A 17,403-nucleotide genomic window follows, 5' to 3' on the forward strand; every position below is an offset into this window, starting at 1 on the left:
TTCAAATAAATGGTGTTCTTTTTACTTTTCTTATTATATTCATTAAAGAATAATAAAAAAAATCTGTTTTAGCAAAAATATTCAACATTACAACTGCTTTTAACATTGATAATATTATAAATTTTTATTGAGCATCAAACTTATTTTAAATTGATTTTTTTTTTCACAACAGTATACTTTTTATCAAATACATGCAGCCTTGTGTGATCATAAAGCCACAGGTTGCATTGACTACTTGAATGGTGTTTTGGCCTCTTTGGAGCATGAAAGACCATAATCACTCCTGTCCTTACCATTTTGTTTTGAAGCAAGAAAGTCATATGTGTCTGGGGCAACATGAGGGCGAGTAAACTACACAGTCATAACCTTTTTAGACTCAATTTTTAATAGAAACACATGTCTTTAATGAAAAACAAAACTACTCATGAAAAAGACTCACATGAAATCCTCCTTCATCTTTGTATTGTAGGAAGGCGTTGGTGGTTCCCTTCTTGGCCAAGCGAATCCTGGCAAGACGGACTTTCTGAAAAACAAAAGAGAATTTATTTGAATCGATCCTATCAGCGACTCTGAGTAATGCGAGTAATGATACCAGTCATGCTGTTTAATTACATCAAGGTTTGTTTAATGTTATTTTTGGCCTTTTGGATATTATTGCAAAGAAAACAGAGAAAAGGGATACTTATTTGGTAACCCAAAAACCCAGGCTTTTTTTCTTTTTTTTTTTTTCTTTTTTTTAGAAGACAACCCACATTGATAATCAATGAAAAATGGAAGTATAACAATCAAATGTGTGTTGTTGTTTTTTTTCATACTAGAACTAAAGTAGAACATAGTCAGATTAGTAGCGTTTCTAGGCTTTTGTAAAAATTATTTTTCTGCATACACACACACACACACACACACACACACACGCATACACCAACACACAAATATAAATAAATTAGTAAAAAATAAACATTTAAAAATATTTGCATAAAATATCTTTTTTTTTAAACTCATATTTTTTTTTTGTTGGTATTTTCTAATTATATATTTTCTTTAGATTTTTATATTTGTTAGATATATATATATATATATATATATATATATATATATATATATATATATATATATATATATATATTTACACACACACACACACACACACACACAGAAACAATAAAATAAAATAAAAAGATTACATTTGTTTTACAACATTTTATTATTTTGAAAATATTAACATGTTTAATCTGACCATTTCACTTAATGACTGAAAAATTTAGTGATTAAACTAAATTACTACATTCTTTCTTAGGCAAAAATATTTCACAATGTGTCTAATTTTCAGGCTGTGCTTAAAATTTAAAACCTTAACCATAAAATATAAAAAGTTGATAGGGTAAAACAAAGCATCTAATCAAGACATTCTTGTCGTTTGAAGTCATGTTGGTGCATAGAAAATTATTTAAAGAAATAAGTGTTAATGATAAATCTCCAGTGACACCAGTGAACTTGTACTGGCCAAAAAAAAAAAAAATGTATAAAAGAATTTTAGAGCGTTTCTTTTTTAATTTTTTTTTTATTGTGATTGTAATATCCATGTTGATAATGAAAAAGATGCATTGGGATTAGCATTTAAAGATATTCTAAACTCTAATGGGGTTAGACAACATGTGTCAAGACCTACTCATTGTCGTTATCATACTTTAGATTTAATACTGTCACATGGAATTGATGCTAAGGACATTGAAATTCTGCAGCAGAGGGATGATATGTCGGATCATTATCTAGTCTCGTGTATACTCCATATTGCTAAAGCTGCAAACTCAACTGCTTGTTAGAAATATGGTAGAACCATCACATCTACAAAAAAAGACTGCTTTGTAAATAAACTTCCTGACTTGTCTCAATTCCTCAGCAAACCCAATAGCTCAGAAAAACTTGGTGTAACAGAAATTATTGACTCTCTCTTTTCTAGCACTTCAGATATGGTTCCTCCTTTACGCTAAAAGAAGATTATGGAAAACAGTGTGACACTATGGTATAACAAGCAAATCATCAAATCCAACAACTTGTATGTTAGACCCTATTCCATCTAAGCTACTAAAAGAGGTGCTTCAAGAAGTCATAGATGCTCTTCTGAATATTATTAATTTTTCAATGTTATTATGATATGTCCCAAAATCCTTCAAAAACTGGCTGTTATTATGCCTCTCATTAAAAAAAAAAAACAATCACAACTTGATCTTGGAAAATTTGTTAATTACAGACCAATCTCAAATCTTGTCAAAAATATTAGAAAAGGCGGTATCCTATCAGATATGTTCCTTCTAAGAGAGAAATGGTATCTGTGAGGATTTCCAGTCAGATTTATACCATATCATAGTACTAATACTGCTCTCATTAGAGTTACAAATGACCTGCTCTTATAATACGATCGTGGGTGTATTTCTCTATCAGTGTGTTACTGTATCCTAGTGTTGTGTTTGACACTATTGACCACAACATTCTTTTGACTAGACTTCAAAGCTATGTTAGCAGTGACGGTTCAAATCTTACTTATCTGACCATCATCAATTTGTAGCAGTGAATGAAGAGGTATCATATCAATAACAAGCACAGTATGGAGTACCATAAGGCTCAGTACTAGGACTACTACTTTTCACACTTTACATGTTACCCTTGGAAGATATCATCAGGAAACATGATGTTAGCTTTCACTGTTATGCCGATGATACTCAGCTATGTTTCTTCATAGCCCACTGATACATACCAGTTCGCAAAACTAATGGAATGCATTGTTGATATAAAAACTGGATGACTAGTAATTTTCTAATGCTAAATTCTGAAGAGACAAAACAAAACAGTGTTGTTAATTATTGGACCAAAAACCTCTGCATGATATAACCTAGAACACTGTCTAACACTTGATGGCTGCTCTGTCAATTCTTTATCATCAATTAGGAAACTAGGTGTTCTATTTGACAGCAATCTTTCCTTTGAAAACCATGTTTCTAGCATTTGTGAAACCGATTTTTTCCATTAAAAAAATGATAGAATTTAGTAATTAGTAAGCAAACTCCAGCTGGTCCAGAATGCAACAGCTAGAGTTCAATGAATCATCAATTAACTGACTTTAACTGAAAAAAAAATACTGTTTTGTTATTGTCCTCTTGCATTATTGACAAACTGTTTTCCTGTTTGACACTGTCAGTGGTGGACGAAGTACACAAATCAAGTACTTGAGTAAAAGTACAGATACGAATAATAAAATATTACTCCAGTAAAAGTAAAAGTACTCCTTTTTCAATTTTACTCAAGTGAAAGTACAAAAGTACTAAATTTTTTATGTACTTAAGTAAAAAAAGTACTGAAAGATAGATGATTGCAATTTAATATAGGCTAATTTAATTTTATATTAGCACATTTTTTTATTTTTATTTTTTATGAATAACGTCCTTAATAACAATGGATGAAAAGTTTAGAGCTCTACTGATGATTAAGTCTAGAGTGTGTCCACCTTTGTGTGTGGGTCCATGTACATGCTGAATCGACAAGTAAAAAAAAGCCTCAAGTCCAAATATTAATTTATCACCAATTAACTGTTTGACAAACACTTCCTGCTTCGTTGTCCAGATCTGAATTTAAAAAAATCTCAAACATGCTCCGATGTCCCGATCTGAATCAACCGAGTCGCGACCAGGCTCCGAAGTGGCGATCTGAATCTACCGAATCGCGAACAGGCTCCGAAGTGCCGATCTGAATCAACCGAGTCGCGAACAGGCTCCGAAGTGCCGATCTGAATCAACCGAGTCGCGAACAGGCTCCGAAGTGCCGATCTGAATCAACCGAGTCGCTAACAGGCTCCGAAGTGCCGATCTGAATCAACCGAGTCGCGAACAGGTTCCGAAGTGCCGGCCTGAATCAACCGAGTCGCGAACAGGCTCCGAAGTGCCGATCTGAATCAACCGAGTCGCGAACATGATCCGAAGTCCCGATCTGAATCAACCGAGTCGCGAACAGGCTCCGAAGTCCCGATCTGAATCAACCGAGTCGCGAACAGGCTCCGAAGTCCCGATCTGAATCAACCGAGTCGCGAACAGGCTCCGAAGTGCCGTTCTGAATCAACCGAGTCGCGAACAGGCTCCGAAGTGCCGATCTGAAAACTTCGACCAAAGAATGTAAAAAAATAAATAACTCAATTTCTCTAATAACTCTATACTCTAATAACTCTACAAATCTATGAAAGACTCAGATCACGTGTCTAAAAATAAATCGCTATAGTAAAAGAGAAATAATAAGAGGAGTGAAGTTTCCTACCGTTCTGCTGTTTGGTTCTCACGCGCGTCTGACGCTCTGCGGCGCGTCTCCGCCCCTCAAACGCGCGTTTACGGCGCTAAATTAATCATCTTTGCTAATTATTATACATTTACTTCATTGTCAGCTTCAGGTACTTCATTTATTATTGTTCATTGAACTGTTTGAAACAAAACAAGGTTGTATTTCAGTAATAATTCTAAATTATCAAAATAAAATATATAAAATAATGGTTTCTATTTTAATATCCTTTAAAATATAATCTATTTCTGTGATGTGCAGCTGTATTTTCAGCATCATTCCTTCAGTCTTCAGTGTCACATGATCTTTAGAAATAATGAAAATATGATGATTTATTATTAGAACTATTAATAGTTGTGCTACCAAATATTATTTTGGAATCTGTGATCTGTGAAAGTGTTTTAAAGTTTGTGGTTTTACAGAACATCACAGTTATATATGACATGATAATAAGGCCTGAAGTTAGGAAGAACATCTTAAGGAAAATATAATTATATTTTCATAATGATTTTTTCCTTCTCAAACCTTGTCTGTGGTGTAAAAACACCCCTGGCCAAACGGGGTGCATCTCTTCCCCTCTTTGATAATTACTAGTTACCATGTTCTGAACATCACATCCTTTCTTTTGTCCCTAGATGTAATCTATATACATATATATATAGGTGGTTGAATAAAAATATTTGGACATTATTTATAAAAATTACCTCAAGTTAGCACCAGCTTGTTAGCTAGACATTTAGCATCAGCTACAATATTTAAGTTACTTATTTTCAGTACTGTTATGAATAAACATTCATGTCTGTCTAACGTTACTCGTCTAGTTAATCCAAACAATATACATATGTATAAGGTTACTGTTAATACACAATATAAAAACAGATGTCATGGTAGCATTTTAATAAAACTGTTAATATTACGGTAGCGGGGAATTTGGATATGCATGAGTTATTTTATTTAATCTGTGTTAGTTAAAGGTTATTTTATTTTATTTTTTAACCTAAAACACAGAGACTCTGATTGAAGTGTCTGCATGTCAGCATTTCAGTGGGCTTAAACAGATCACTCTTTAAAGCGGATTTAGTTCCCAAACAACTGACAATTTTGACCTAAATATGATTTTCAGTTACAATTAATCCTAAATTTCGACATTAATAACTTACTTTTAGCAACATCAGACGCACGCGCGCTCACAAGAACTCACGGTTCTTACTTCTGTAGACTCGCACTAAACGGTTCATTTGAATGAAGTGAGTGGTCGACTCCAGAACAGCTGCAATCGGATCATTCTAATTCGTAAACGAATCGTTTGGTGCGATTCGCGATCCGATTAAAGTTTATTTTGAAAAGACTCAGTTCGTTCATGATGAATCAGACACCGCTTCTGCGTGTCTGAGCACGTGATATATTATAGGGAGTAATGATATGTTTTATGAAATGTAGTGAAGTTAAAAGTACTATCTTATGCTTTGGAATGTAGTGAAGTAAAAGTAAAAGTTACTCAAAATAAAACTACTCCAGTAAAGTACAGATACTTGAAAAATGTACTTAAGTACAGTAACGAAATAAATCTACTCCGTTACTGTCCACCACTGGACACTGTAAAGCTGCTTTGACACAATCTGGATTGCATAACGTGCTATATAAATAAAGGTTACTTGACTCTAGATTTGCCATGACATCCAACTCTTTGACATATTTCGTAGACTTATTTGGGGATGAACTAAAACCAGAAGAATACCCTAAACAAATCTAGATTGAGAAGAAGAGGTTCTTTAGTACCTGCTGGGCTCGCATCTTGTCAGCTCTTTGGTTCTGATGGTAGATTCGGCTGAAGTTGGACACGATGACAGGTACAGGAAGGGCGATAACCAGCACGCCACTGAGAGAGCAGATAGAGCCGAAGATCTTTCCGGCGATGGTGTTTGGAACCATGTCTCCATACCTGCAACAAACACCAATGTCAGTCAGTAAATTAAAAATTCTATATGTGTGTGTGAGAAAGGGAATGGCAGTTTGTGTGAATATGATTACACTGATTTAATAACCAGTACTGGCTCAGAATCTATTTTGCAGTCACATTTAATGTAACTGTGTAAATTAGTTTGGAAAAGTGCATGTGTATATCAATTGGCAAGGCTTCAAAGCTCATCTCTGATGACCTTGGGGCTCAAAAAGACCCCTAATACAACCCATTACCCATGTATAATAACAGAATATACCATCATAAAATTGTAGAATGCTATTAAGGTGACGTGCTTCTCATAAACCTTCATACACACTGCAGTACTGCAGCAGCCATAATCACCGCTGTCCTCCTACACACTGCATGAGGTTAACTTATTTACAAGGGTTGTCATGGCTAAGATGTAACTCATAAATGTCTGAGTGGAAACACTATAGGTATGTTTGGAATGGTATAGTATGATATAACTCATATTATTTTTTACTGTATGCATACTGTGCACAATGTGCACATTTTCTATATGCATGCAATTCCTGGGTAACATTAGTGAAAGTGTACAGTTTCTCGTAATGCATCGCACTCAGTTTGACTCTGCATTTCCAACAACAGTGATTTTCTCATACAACTCATATTTACTATGGCGTTTTAGTGCCACGTAAAATAAATACATAATTAAAGCTAAGATTACAAGATTAAAGTCGTATTATCTTGAGATATTATGAGAATAAAGTTAAATATTTTGACAATAAAGATGAAATTAAGTGATTGAAGTAAAAATATTTTGAGAATAGTGTCAAAATTATGAGAATTCTCAAAATATTGCGACTCGTAATCTTAGATTGAAAAAAAAAAAAGATTACGTGGCACTAAAACGCCGACGTATATACTATTGTCTATATGCCATATAAAGAGAATAAAATATAGTTAAATCATATATTTGTAATGTTATATAAGTCAATGACAAATAATATCTCTCTCTCTGTGTGTGTGTGTGTGCTCTTGTTTTTGTGACATATCAGGACTCAACTCTGTATAATGACATGGTTATGACACAGGTACTGTATTACAAGGAGAGAGTGACTTATGAGGACATTACCCATGTCCCTATTTTTCTAAACGCTTATAAATCATACAGAATTAGTTTTTTGTAAAAATGCACAAAGTTTCCCGTGAGGGTTAGGGTTAGGTGTAGGGTTGGTGAAGGGGCCATAGAATATACAGTTTCTACAGTATAAAAACCATTACGCCTATGGGATGTCTTTTCACAAAAACAAACGTGTGTGTGTGTGTGTGAATGTGTAAAATGAATGTATGTGAAACAGTAGGAGTTATTTTTAGGATTTACTTAAAAATGTTTTTATACATTTAAAAAATGCATGTAAAATATTGTATTAAGAAAATATGAATAAAAATATATTGTATTCAAATAAATTGTTCATTACTTTCTGAAATAAATGTGAGGCAAACTTTTTACTAATGACTTATTTTGACTTGATAATATATGTCATATAATAATAATAATACAATTTCTTTGACAGAAAAAAATGTTGGTGGGGGGCATTTTCAGGCTGTTCTAAGTTTGGTTAAAATTGGAAAAGTCTAATCAAATCATTCTTGATAGAAAAGAAAGCAGAGAGAGAAATAATTTATTTATTTATTTTTGCCATTTAGATTCAATAAATGCTCATTCTGGACTAGAAAGGAAGATCTCAGTTCTGAAAGTTACTGTATATTTTTTATAGCAGGTACATAAAACTCTTTTATAATTATAAAAAAATAAAAATTGCAAAAAGTGCAGCCCACTACACCAATAACACCCATAGCGGAATATTGTTTTTAGATGGTGAAGCATGAAACAGCCAACGTACAATTATTCACAGCTTTACATGCAGACAGCAACACTTTTGAAATGTCATTCTCTGATGTTTTTGAAAAGTTCCTGGTGCAATAAACATTTCTCAGAGGTGCACTCTGCATTTTGAATTAGCCAAGGATAACACAACAAAAGAGAGAGAGAAAATGCAATCACCATACGGCACATTCAAATTCACATCATGTGCAATACCTTTACAGGAGACTGATCTGCAGGTGGTATAAATTAAACCAATTTTTGTTTTTACAGCAGTGTTGATGTTCTGCACTTATATCCTGTACCTGTCTACAGCATCACCAGACTGAAACTGTATGAACATTTCCTTCAATAATATGGACAGTATGCAAATCAAAACTTGGGTGCATTTTCCTAGAGTAGGGAAATCAATATGATTGTTAACCAAAGTGACTTGCACTATAGTATTTAAACTATGCATTTTAGTAGTTCATGTATTCCCTGGCAGTCTAACCCATGGTGTTGCTAGCACCATGATTCACTGTTGAGCTACAGGAATGCTATAAGCCACTCAAGGCTGTGTGTTATAGAAATTTGACCACAATTAAGAGCTGTGATTAGCAGAATCAGGTAAAATTATGAATTTAAGAACTGATTTTATTTCTCTAATGCAAGTTTGTCAGTAAAACAAATAATTTACAGTATTGTAAAAGTATGGAGCCCCTTTAGTGTTTCACAGAAGAAGGATAATAAAGGTTTTGTGAAGTTTCTTGAAGCAATGCAAAACACAGAGAGTACAAAAGCACTGAAATAGATGTTTTTCCTCCCTTGTAATATTTTATAAATATTATAGTCTTATTAGGGGCTCTATATAAATATGCCAAAAAATAAATAAATTTGCAATTAAAATTATAATATAGAACCTTAATTATTAATTTTAATTTAATCATTATAAAATGTTATTATATTTTACTAATTATGTTAATTTATTACATAAAAAAACTTTTTTCTCAATTTTGCTTGTGTTAAATTCAAAAATAGCCAAAACTCATCAGTTCTCATGTGTCATGTTACAGTTCATAACATTATACATTATGTCTATTATGTCTATTATTACTCTCTACAGCGTTTTATTGACACATCAGACGGATCAAATGAAAGACTCAAACACACACCCTACACACAAACCCTTTCCATCATCCCTCATTTGTCAGCCCCTCAGGTCACACCGTTCTCCCTGGACTAATCCACATCGGCCCGGCCCCCTAATCTTGTTTCCAACAGGTAAATCTCCACATTTTGGCACTGGCAGATGGCCCCAGGTGCATAAGGAGGACAGGAAGCACATTCATTTGATGACAATACCTATTATCTCTCCAAAGGTTCTTCGTTTTCTTGATCTCTTGTTCATTCTGTTGCTTATTATTGTTATTCAGTTATAAAGCAGTGATCAGAAGTTAGCGAGACAGAAAGAAAAAACACTTGCAAGAGCAAAAGCCTCAATATCTACATGGGGACGATGCTGATATGTTTGGTTTGAAACATGAAACTGAAAAACTTCTACATAAACAGTAAAAGTTGCGTCGAAAAGGACAGAAAATTTTAACAAGACAGCATCTTTCCTTTTTTTCACTACGCAGCATAAATTCATGCATATCGTTTAGGCATTATCCAGGAGAGCTCACTATTCCTTTAATTTTCCCATAATAGAAAGTCTTAGACAGATGTCTCCTGGGCAAGAACGAGGCTGCCTGGCCTAGATGACGGTCTGGAAAGGGGTCAAGGAGGTTTGCCAGAAGTTCACAAGGAACATCGAGCAGAAACGGGATGAAAGATTAAACAGCAACAGCATGGAAACGATCAGAGGGAAAACAGCAAACAGTTGTTTTCATGACTGCTGATGCTGAGTTTTTCCTCCCCTCCTGAGGCTCCAACACTGGGACATCACCACTTACACTTTCTCTCTCTCTCTCTTGAGGAAATCTTGCTGGAGATATAAAGCATGATAAGGTACAGGAGGACGGAAATTAGAGAGCCCAAAATACAGCTTCCTCAAACCTGTCCATTTTTGCCCTGCAAATCTGATACAATCCTGTTTCCCCGCACTGATTGTGTGTGTGTGTGTGTACTTTAGATGGGTTAAATGCAGAGCACCAATTCTGAGAATGGGTCACCGTACTTGGCTGAATGTCACGTCACTTTCACAATTAGGAGCACATCATCTTAAATTACTCCACTGAATGACGAGTACACCATCATGGAAACACGAGGGCAATGTGCAGAAATGACTGCTTGCAGCACAGTATATACTGTATACTACATGCATGTATGCTATTTAAAAAAACAGTACACTTAAAAATGAAGGTTCTTTATTGGCATCAAAGATTCCATGAAGAAACTTTAACATCCATGAAATTCTCAATTGGGCAAAAGGTTTAGAACAAACAAAATGTATTTAGCCTATTGAAATGTTCTTTACACTAAGAAAAATTTGTTCTTTTAAAAACTGTTCACTGAAATAAAAATGCTTCTTCAATGGCATCACTGCAAAAACAAACAGACAACAACAAAAAAACCTATCAGCTTTATTTTTATTCTTTTTAAGAGTTTATCTCATCGGAGGTGTTGAAGGTGCAACCTTATTAAAAAGGTTTTATAAAGAAATGAATACTGTAGCTCCTGTAAAATCATATATGTAGGATATGCAGCATGTAAAAGATACATTTTTGCTATTGGACACCGGAAAATTAAAATGACTAACAAATGGCATCCAGTTATCCTTTTTGCATAAAAAGATGATATAATCTGAGGTTGGAAAAGATGCTAGACATATTAGTCCTGGTTTATAGAGTGCTGGAGTAGTGATGTATTTCTGTAGGCCAACCAGGAAGTTCACCACATCCCGATTTCCTCAACAAAAAACCAATAGGATTCCATTGGCTTTTGAATTGTTGTGGGAAATTCGCTGTGTGACCAACAAATGTTTATGATTGTTTTGAATTTTGTGATGAATTTCGAAGCTTCATTATGATTGCCCTAATCTAAACATAGGCTATGAACAAACCATGGCCACGTGACTTCAATGTCAACACTAATAAGCTTCAGACAACTCTTTCAGTCTTTATTTTAAAAAAAAAAATGCTCCCTGGCTGTTTGAGTTAGAGTAGTTTGGAAGGTTACAATTCTAAACACAATGAGGCTGTAAAAGTGGACTAGTGAGTGGATGAGTTCAGTGTGATGATGTTTAATGTCCACAACAACACCCATTGACTTCAGGATGATGGAACTGTATATTGCTAAATTGCTAACTCATTTCTGGGTTTTGGCCTACAAAAATATATAACCTTTTCAGACTCTATTTATCACATCCTAAAACAGAAGGTCAAGTGCACTGCATTGTGGGATACAATATTCTGTTGTATACGTGCCAATTTGTGTTCATGCATTTCAGGCAAACAAAACACTTGCATACTTTGCACTGTATTACATAGCAGAATGGTAGTATGCTTCTCTAAACATGCACAATCATTTACCTAGCCAGCAGTGGGAGGTCAAGGGTTAACCGGTGAATGAGTGGTTTTCATCATGAAGGCTTAAGCACAGATACAGTATCATGTGGAAACACTGCTCCATGGATTTCAGATGTGCCATTGAATTTTATTTTTTTTTTTTTTTTTACATTACACTAGCCATCAATGTCCATCTTTTTATTTACAACCCTCATCTAGCACAGTCTTCATATTCCCTCCGTAGCTAGTGTTTGTCCAAACACACATCTCAATACAAATACACACATCTGATTGCATTTACAGCTGTGCTACCTATGGTATCTACATTCTGACAGCATGTCAGAATATATGCAAATATATGATCTGAAATTCTGCTGTCATTGCACAATGCACAAGAGTGCATTTCATCATTTTAGGACTCTCTCAACCCTGACCCTCTGCAGAGTTTACCTGCCTGTACATTTCTAGCAATCCTTAAGGCCTTGATTAGCTTGTTCAGGAATATGTTATTGTTTAGTGTTGGAGATAAACTCTGCAGGAATGTGGACATTGAGGGCCAGGGTTGGAGAACCCCCGCATTAATGAATATAAAGTTTAAAAGAACTGCATTAATTCAAAATAGAAATCTTCTGTAACAATGTAAATGTCTTTACTGTCCTTGATCAATTTAATGCATCTTTGCTGAATAAAAGTAGCCTATTAATTTATTTCAAAAAGAAAAACATTTAACCATATTGAATATGTGCTATAAAAAAAACGTTACTTTAAACAAAAATCCATGACTTTCCCCTGAACCAGATTTCAGTTAAATCTTACAACCACAAGTCAACCGTCACACATCTCTGACGTTTTGATACCGTAGGCAATACATAATCATCAAGTAATGAATATGATGGCAACCACACAACAAGTTTTGCTCAGGAAGATAACGTCCATGTTGACAAAGCACAGCATGTAAGCCTGACGCAGACTCTTTAAATGTACATCAAAAATTCATGAGGAGTCCGCCTACAATTACAAACTTAGCGCTCACAGGATGCGTGTGTACCGTAAACTCTGTAACACTCTCTGATTAAACATAACACTTCATTTAGTTGACTTCACGACTGAAAACATCAGCTGTAGGGCCTAACAGCTAACCCAAGCAAAACAGAAACGAATGTGTTTTGACTCTGCCAATGATTACGCCTGACAGCCCCGAATATCAAGCACAAGTCTTCCACAGCTGACACACTATCTTTAAGCAACTGACGTGTCCAAAATTGCCACTTGACATGCCAAACGTTCCAGTTCAAAAGCCGATCTCTCAAGTCCTTCCAAGTCAGATTTAATCACATTTGAGCTATTACTGATTCAATTATAAATGGACAACTGTCAGTGTGCGCTGAAAATTAAATGAGGTGTTGAAGTTTCCACACAGTGTGCTAATGTCATTAATCATCTCTGCTTAGCAACACCTGGTCACCATTAGCATGTTAAAAACTCATAAAGCCTGTATCATTCACCATTGGGACAGATCGTCATTACCCAATGGATAAACCAGAGATGATTGAGTGTTCTGAGCTATATCATGTAGCTATTGTCTGAATGATTATTTAAGCAGTGTAACCTCATCAGTACATATATTTCAGCGAAAATAAATTATATTTTGGGAACCCCGTTTTGCTTTAATGACAGCCTTTAGTCTGTTGGGTTATGTCTCTGTCTCTAATAACTTTAGACTTTGCAATATTTATACACTCTTCTTAGCAGAACTGCTCAAGTTCAGTTCAGCTGAGCGTTTGTGAACTGCAGTCTTGAAATAGATTTTCAATGAGGTTTAAAGTCTGGGCTCTGACGAGGCCATGAAAGCACATGACCCTTTTCTCCTTCATCCACTGTGTGCTCAGTTTTGCTGTGTGCTTTGGATCATCGTCCTGCCGGAAGGTAAACCTTCTTCCCATTGACAACTATCTGGCAGAGGTTCTGGCTTGAGATTTCTTGCAAGAATTTGACAGTATTTTGTCCTATCAATTTTCCTTCTGTCCTGACAAGTGTTCCATGACCTTCTGCAGAAAAACACCCCATAACAGGATATTACCACCTCCATGCTTTACTGTAGGAATGCTGTTATTTGGATGGTGAGCTGTATTGGATTTCCAGCAGACATATCGTTTGGTGTTGAGGCCAAGTAATTCGTTTTAGTATCATCTGCCCCAGAATCTTCAAGATGCGTCTTGGCAAAGCTCAGTCTGACTGCTTGTGGCCTTTCTTGAGGAGTGGCTCTTTCTTATAACCCTTTCTTATAAACCTTAAAAATACCTTCCACTTCTTAATAATAAACTGCATGCCTCTAGGCATAGCTCTTGAATTGTGACTGTCCGTTTGGGACTCATAATTATTTACTTTTTGTTCAACATTTTTTTCAGCAAGGATGTGTTCAATTGATAAAAGGTGATAGTAATGAATTATATTGTTACAAAATATTTATATGTTGCTCTTTTTAACCTTTTATTCATTCATATTAAGCAGCACAGTTCACATTGATAATAAATCTGCATATCAGAATAATTTTTGAAGGCTCATGTGACACTGAAGCTGGAAATGTAGCTTTGCCACCGCAGGAATAGATTATATTTAAAGTTTGTTAAAATAGAAAACCATTATTTTAAATTTTTTAATTTTTACATTTTAATGTACTTTTGATGAAATAATTACAGCCTTGATGAGCATAAAACACTTCTTTAAAAATCATTAAAAAATCGTACTGATCCCGATACTTACTGATATATATATAAACTCTGTATTAAGATATATTTTACAAATATCATTTTTATTTTAAATCAGTTTTCCTGGAAGAGAAATGAATTTATCTGTAAAACCTAATTTTGTCAATGCTTACAAGTACATTAGCATATAGATAGCCTATAAAAATCTACAAAACTCTTATGCGGATTTTAATACTTTCAACTGCACATTTTCACTTTGTACAGTGTACCTGGTTCACCAAAGCTGCAGACAATAAAACCTTGACCCCAACAACAAAAAAAGGCCCATCATTTAGTGCTCACTCTCATTCTACAGCTTTAAAAGCAACCATATCTCTTCTGAGAGACAACTAACCTTCTGAGAGACAACTAACCAGCTCAACAGCAGCAAAACCTGGACAAATATCACCGCTCTTTTCTGCAGTTGTAGGGTGTATTTTGCTCTGTGCAAGAAGAAGACATTTGCATTTGTATCTGAAGAAAAAGTCAAATAATTCTTGAAGAAGAGATCCTCAGATAATGACAAACAAAAGCATTCAAAGTGAAACAGTGTCTGTCTTTACTTGACTGGCTGGGGCATGATATGACCACCTAGAACAAAAAAAGAGCTCCTATCGGCAGAGAACACGGGCATCTAATAGAAATTCATTAGCGAGGGATCTAAAGCAACTGATTGACAGGACTAGAATAACTTCAAGCGGATGAAAAATGTCAAGACAGTCAAAAAAAATGCCTAAAAGAAGTCAACAGAGCCAACCAACAAGACTATGATGCTCTGGATTCTAAAATTCAAAAATTGAAGGAACGATAGAATGACAGGACAATAGATAGAATGATAGATAAATTAAACAGACAAATTCTTCTTTCTGTCATTTGATTGTAATGTATCATTCATGTCTGCAGCACAAATGGTGCAGGACAGAAATTACACACAGAAGAGTTAAATTCTCAGGTTCAGTGCTTCGTTCACGTTTAGTGATGCCTGAATTAGCATTTTGTGCATCCTACATTTGTTGATCGAACACCAAAATACAATGTGTAGCACCAGATTAAATCCATCTGGTAAAAACACCCACGTTTACTTTAACACCAAAAGTGTGAATGCACAATATGTGCAGCATACAAGAAGAAAAAAAATGCTGCAGATATTTAAAGGCAGCATCACTGGTGTATAACACTTTCATTTGCAATTTTGGCTCTGGAAGAAAGGAAACCAAACCCTAGATTACACCAGTCGAGTGTGACAGGAAAAACACCCTCCAGGAGATTACATTAAACCAATCCGTTTTTCTCTGCATGCTTCAGGTTTAGATCTCTTGCCTTACTGGTGTGAAAAGCCACTGTTACCATTCAATTAGCCAGCTACGCAGTGCTGTTCGGCAAGGCTGAGCATGATGAGCCAGGAGTTTGGGGTCAGATGTCATCCCTATTGGACTGAGAGCTATATTTATCATCCACCCTCCTAGACCACGCAGCCTTGGCAACTAAGCCTCATGTTCCTTGTCTACCGCACAAATCACAAATGAACCATTTCAGAATATCTTCAATACATGGAGATACAAAAATTTTTTTGTAGAGAAACATGCAATATATCTAGCTTTGATAAACAGTAATATCTCAGTGGCATTTGCAAATCCATATTTTCTGATTTGTAAAATGATCCCTAATCGAACATATGATAATTTGTTAAAGTGGTTTGAGTGAGTGGTGAGTGGTTTGCAACTGGTTTCAGAACCCATACTTGATAGTTTATGCTGTTCAAAAGTCTGTAAGATTAATTAATTAAAATGAAATTAATATTTTTATTCAGCAAGGATGCATTAAATTGAACAAAAGTCACAGTGAAGATATTTATAATGTTAAAAAAAGATTTCTATTTGAATACTTTTTGAAAACTTTCTAGTAAACAAAGAATTCTAAAAAGAATTCACAAAAAAATTAAGCACTGTTTCCAACATAATAAAAATGCTGCTAAAAAAATATTAAACATAAAAATGAAATATTAAAATATATATATACAAAAATAAATTATGAAGAATTACATAAACACTTCCGTTCCATAAGTGTTAGATCAGTAAGATTTTTTATGTTTTTTTTAAGTTTCTTATGCTCATGGCTGCATATTTGATAACAAAATACAGTAAAAACAATAATATTGTGATAGTATTACAATTTCAAATAACAGGTTTTATACTTTAACTTGCTTAAAAATATAATTTATGTAAGAATGTTTATCATTTGCATATAGTTTATCATTTCTGATAAATGTGCAAGCAGCGGAAACTTTGCAAATGAGCACTAGCATACACTATTATAGTGTTTTATTTCTATAGGCATACTGTAAAATTACATGCAACCACTGGCTCTCTTTACAGAGGGGAATGGATGAGTAAATACAGAGTTCTGTGAGTTTTTCTAGCATATGTTACCTGTAGGACTACTGACATCTGGGAAGAACTCGCTCTGCTTAGAGATACTGGCAGGAGGAGGAATATGAAGCTCCCTTATCTAATAAGAAGAAAGTGATATGCGCTAGAGATACGTATTATTGCCGGAACTGTGTGAGGTGAAACGATACGCCCCTGAGCCAAATGATAAGCAGAAGGAGAAAGCTCTCCATGGTCTTGAGATTGAAGGGATTGTTGAAATCCCACTTTAATCGAGCGCAAAATAGGCAAGGAAGAACTTTGACATATTACTGGTGATGTTTTTTGCGTGAGCAGAGCTAAAGAAACTTAAAATGAGGTAACAGGAAAATGCTCGAAGACGTTAGTGATTCATAGACATCTATTTAAAGAATATGTTGGCGGTTGGGCCTCCAAAACCGTCATTCAAGACTTTTGTGAGTGCATGGGAAGAGCTAATTGGCATTCAGTGACAGAGTTGAAGTATCTCTTAGTGAATGCCAGCTTACTTTACATTATAGACAGTTTACAAAAACAAATTATTTTACTCTAGAACTCTAGAATTGGGAATGTTTGTGGTGCAGAAACATATGTTGTCTCACTTATTTATCCTTTAGCTGCAATTAAAGGT

The 17,403-nt window shown here is 34.8% G+C and overlaps 1 protein-coding gene across 1 annotated transcript in view; it reads right to left on the reverse strand.

Moving 5' to 3' along the window:
• Window positions 1–17,403, reverse strand: part of LOC128018936 (potassium voltage-gated channel subfamily D member 1-like) — a 55,016-nt gene that overhangs the window by 12,224 nt on the left and 25,389 nt on the right. The window contains exons 3-4 of the mRNA XM_052604828.1: window positions 6,100–6,262; window positions 440–523 (exon numbers count right to left, since the gene is read on the reverse strand). Of these exons, the coding sequence (XP_052460788.1) occupies window positions 440–523; window positions 6,100–6,262 (247 nt within the window). The remainder of the gene's footprint in view (window positions 1–439; window positions 524–6,099; window positions 6,263–17,403) is intronic.

This window comes from Carassius gibelio, chromosome A8 (genome assembly GCF_023724105.1).
Source record: "Carassius gibelio isolate Cgi1373 ecotype wild population from Czech Republic chromosome A8, carGib1.2-hapl.c, whole genome shotgun sequence".
NCBI classification, from domain to species: Eukaryota; Metazoa; Chordata; class Actinopteri; order Cypriniformes; family Cyprinidae; genus Carassius; species Carassius gibelio.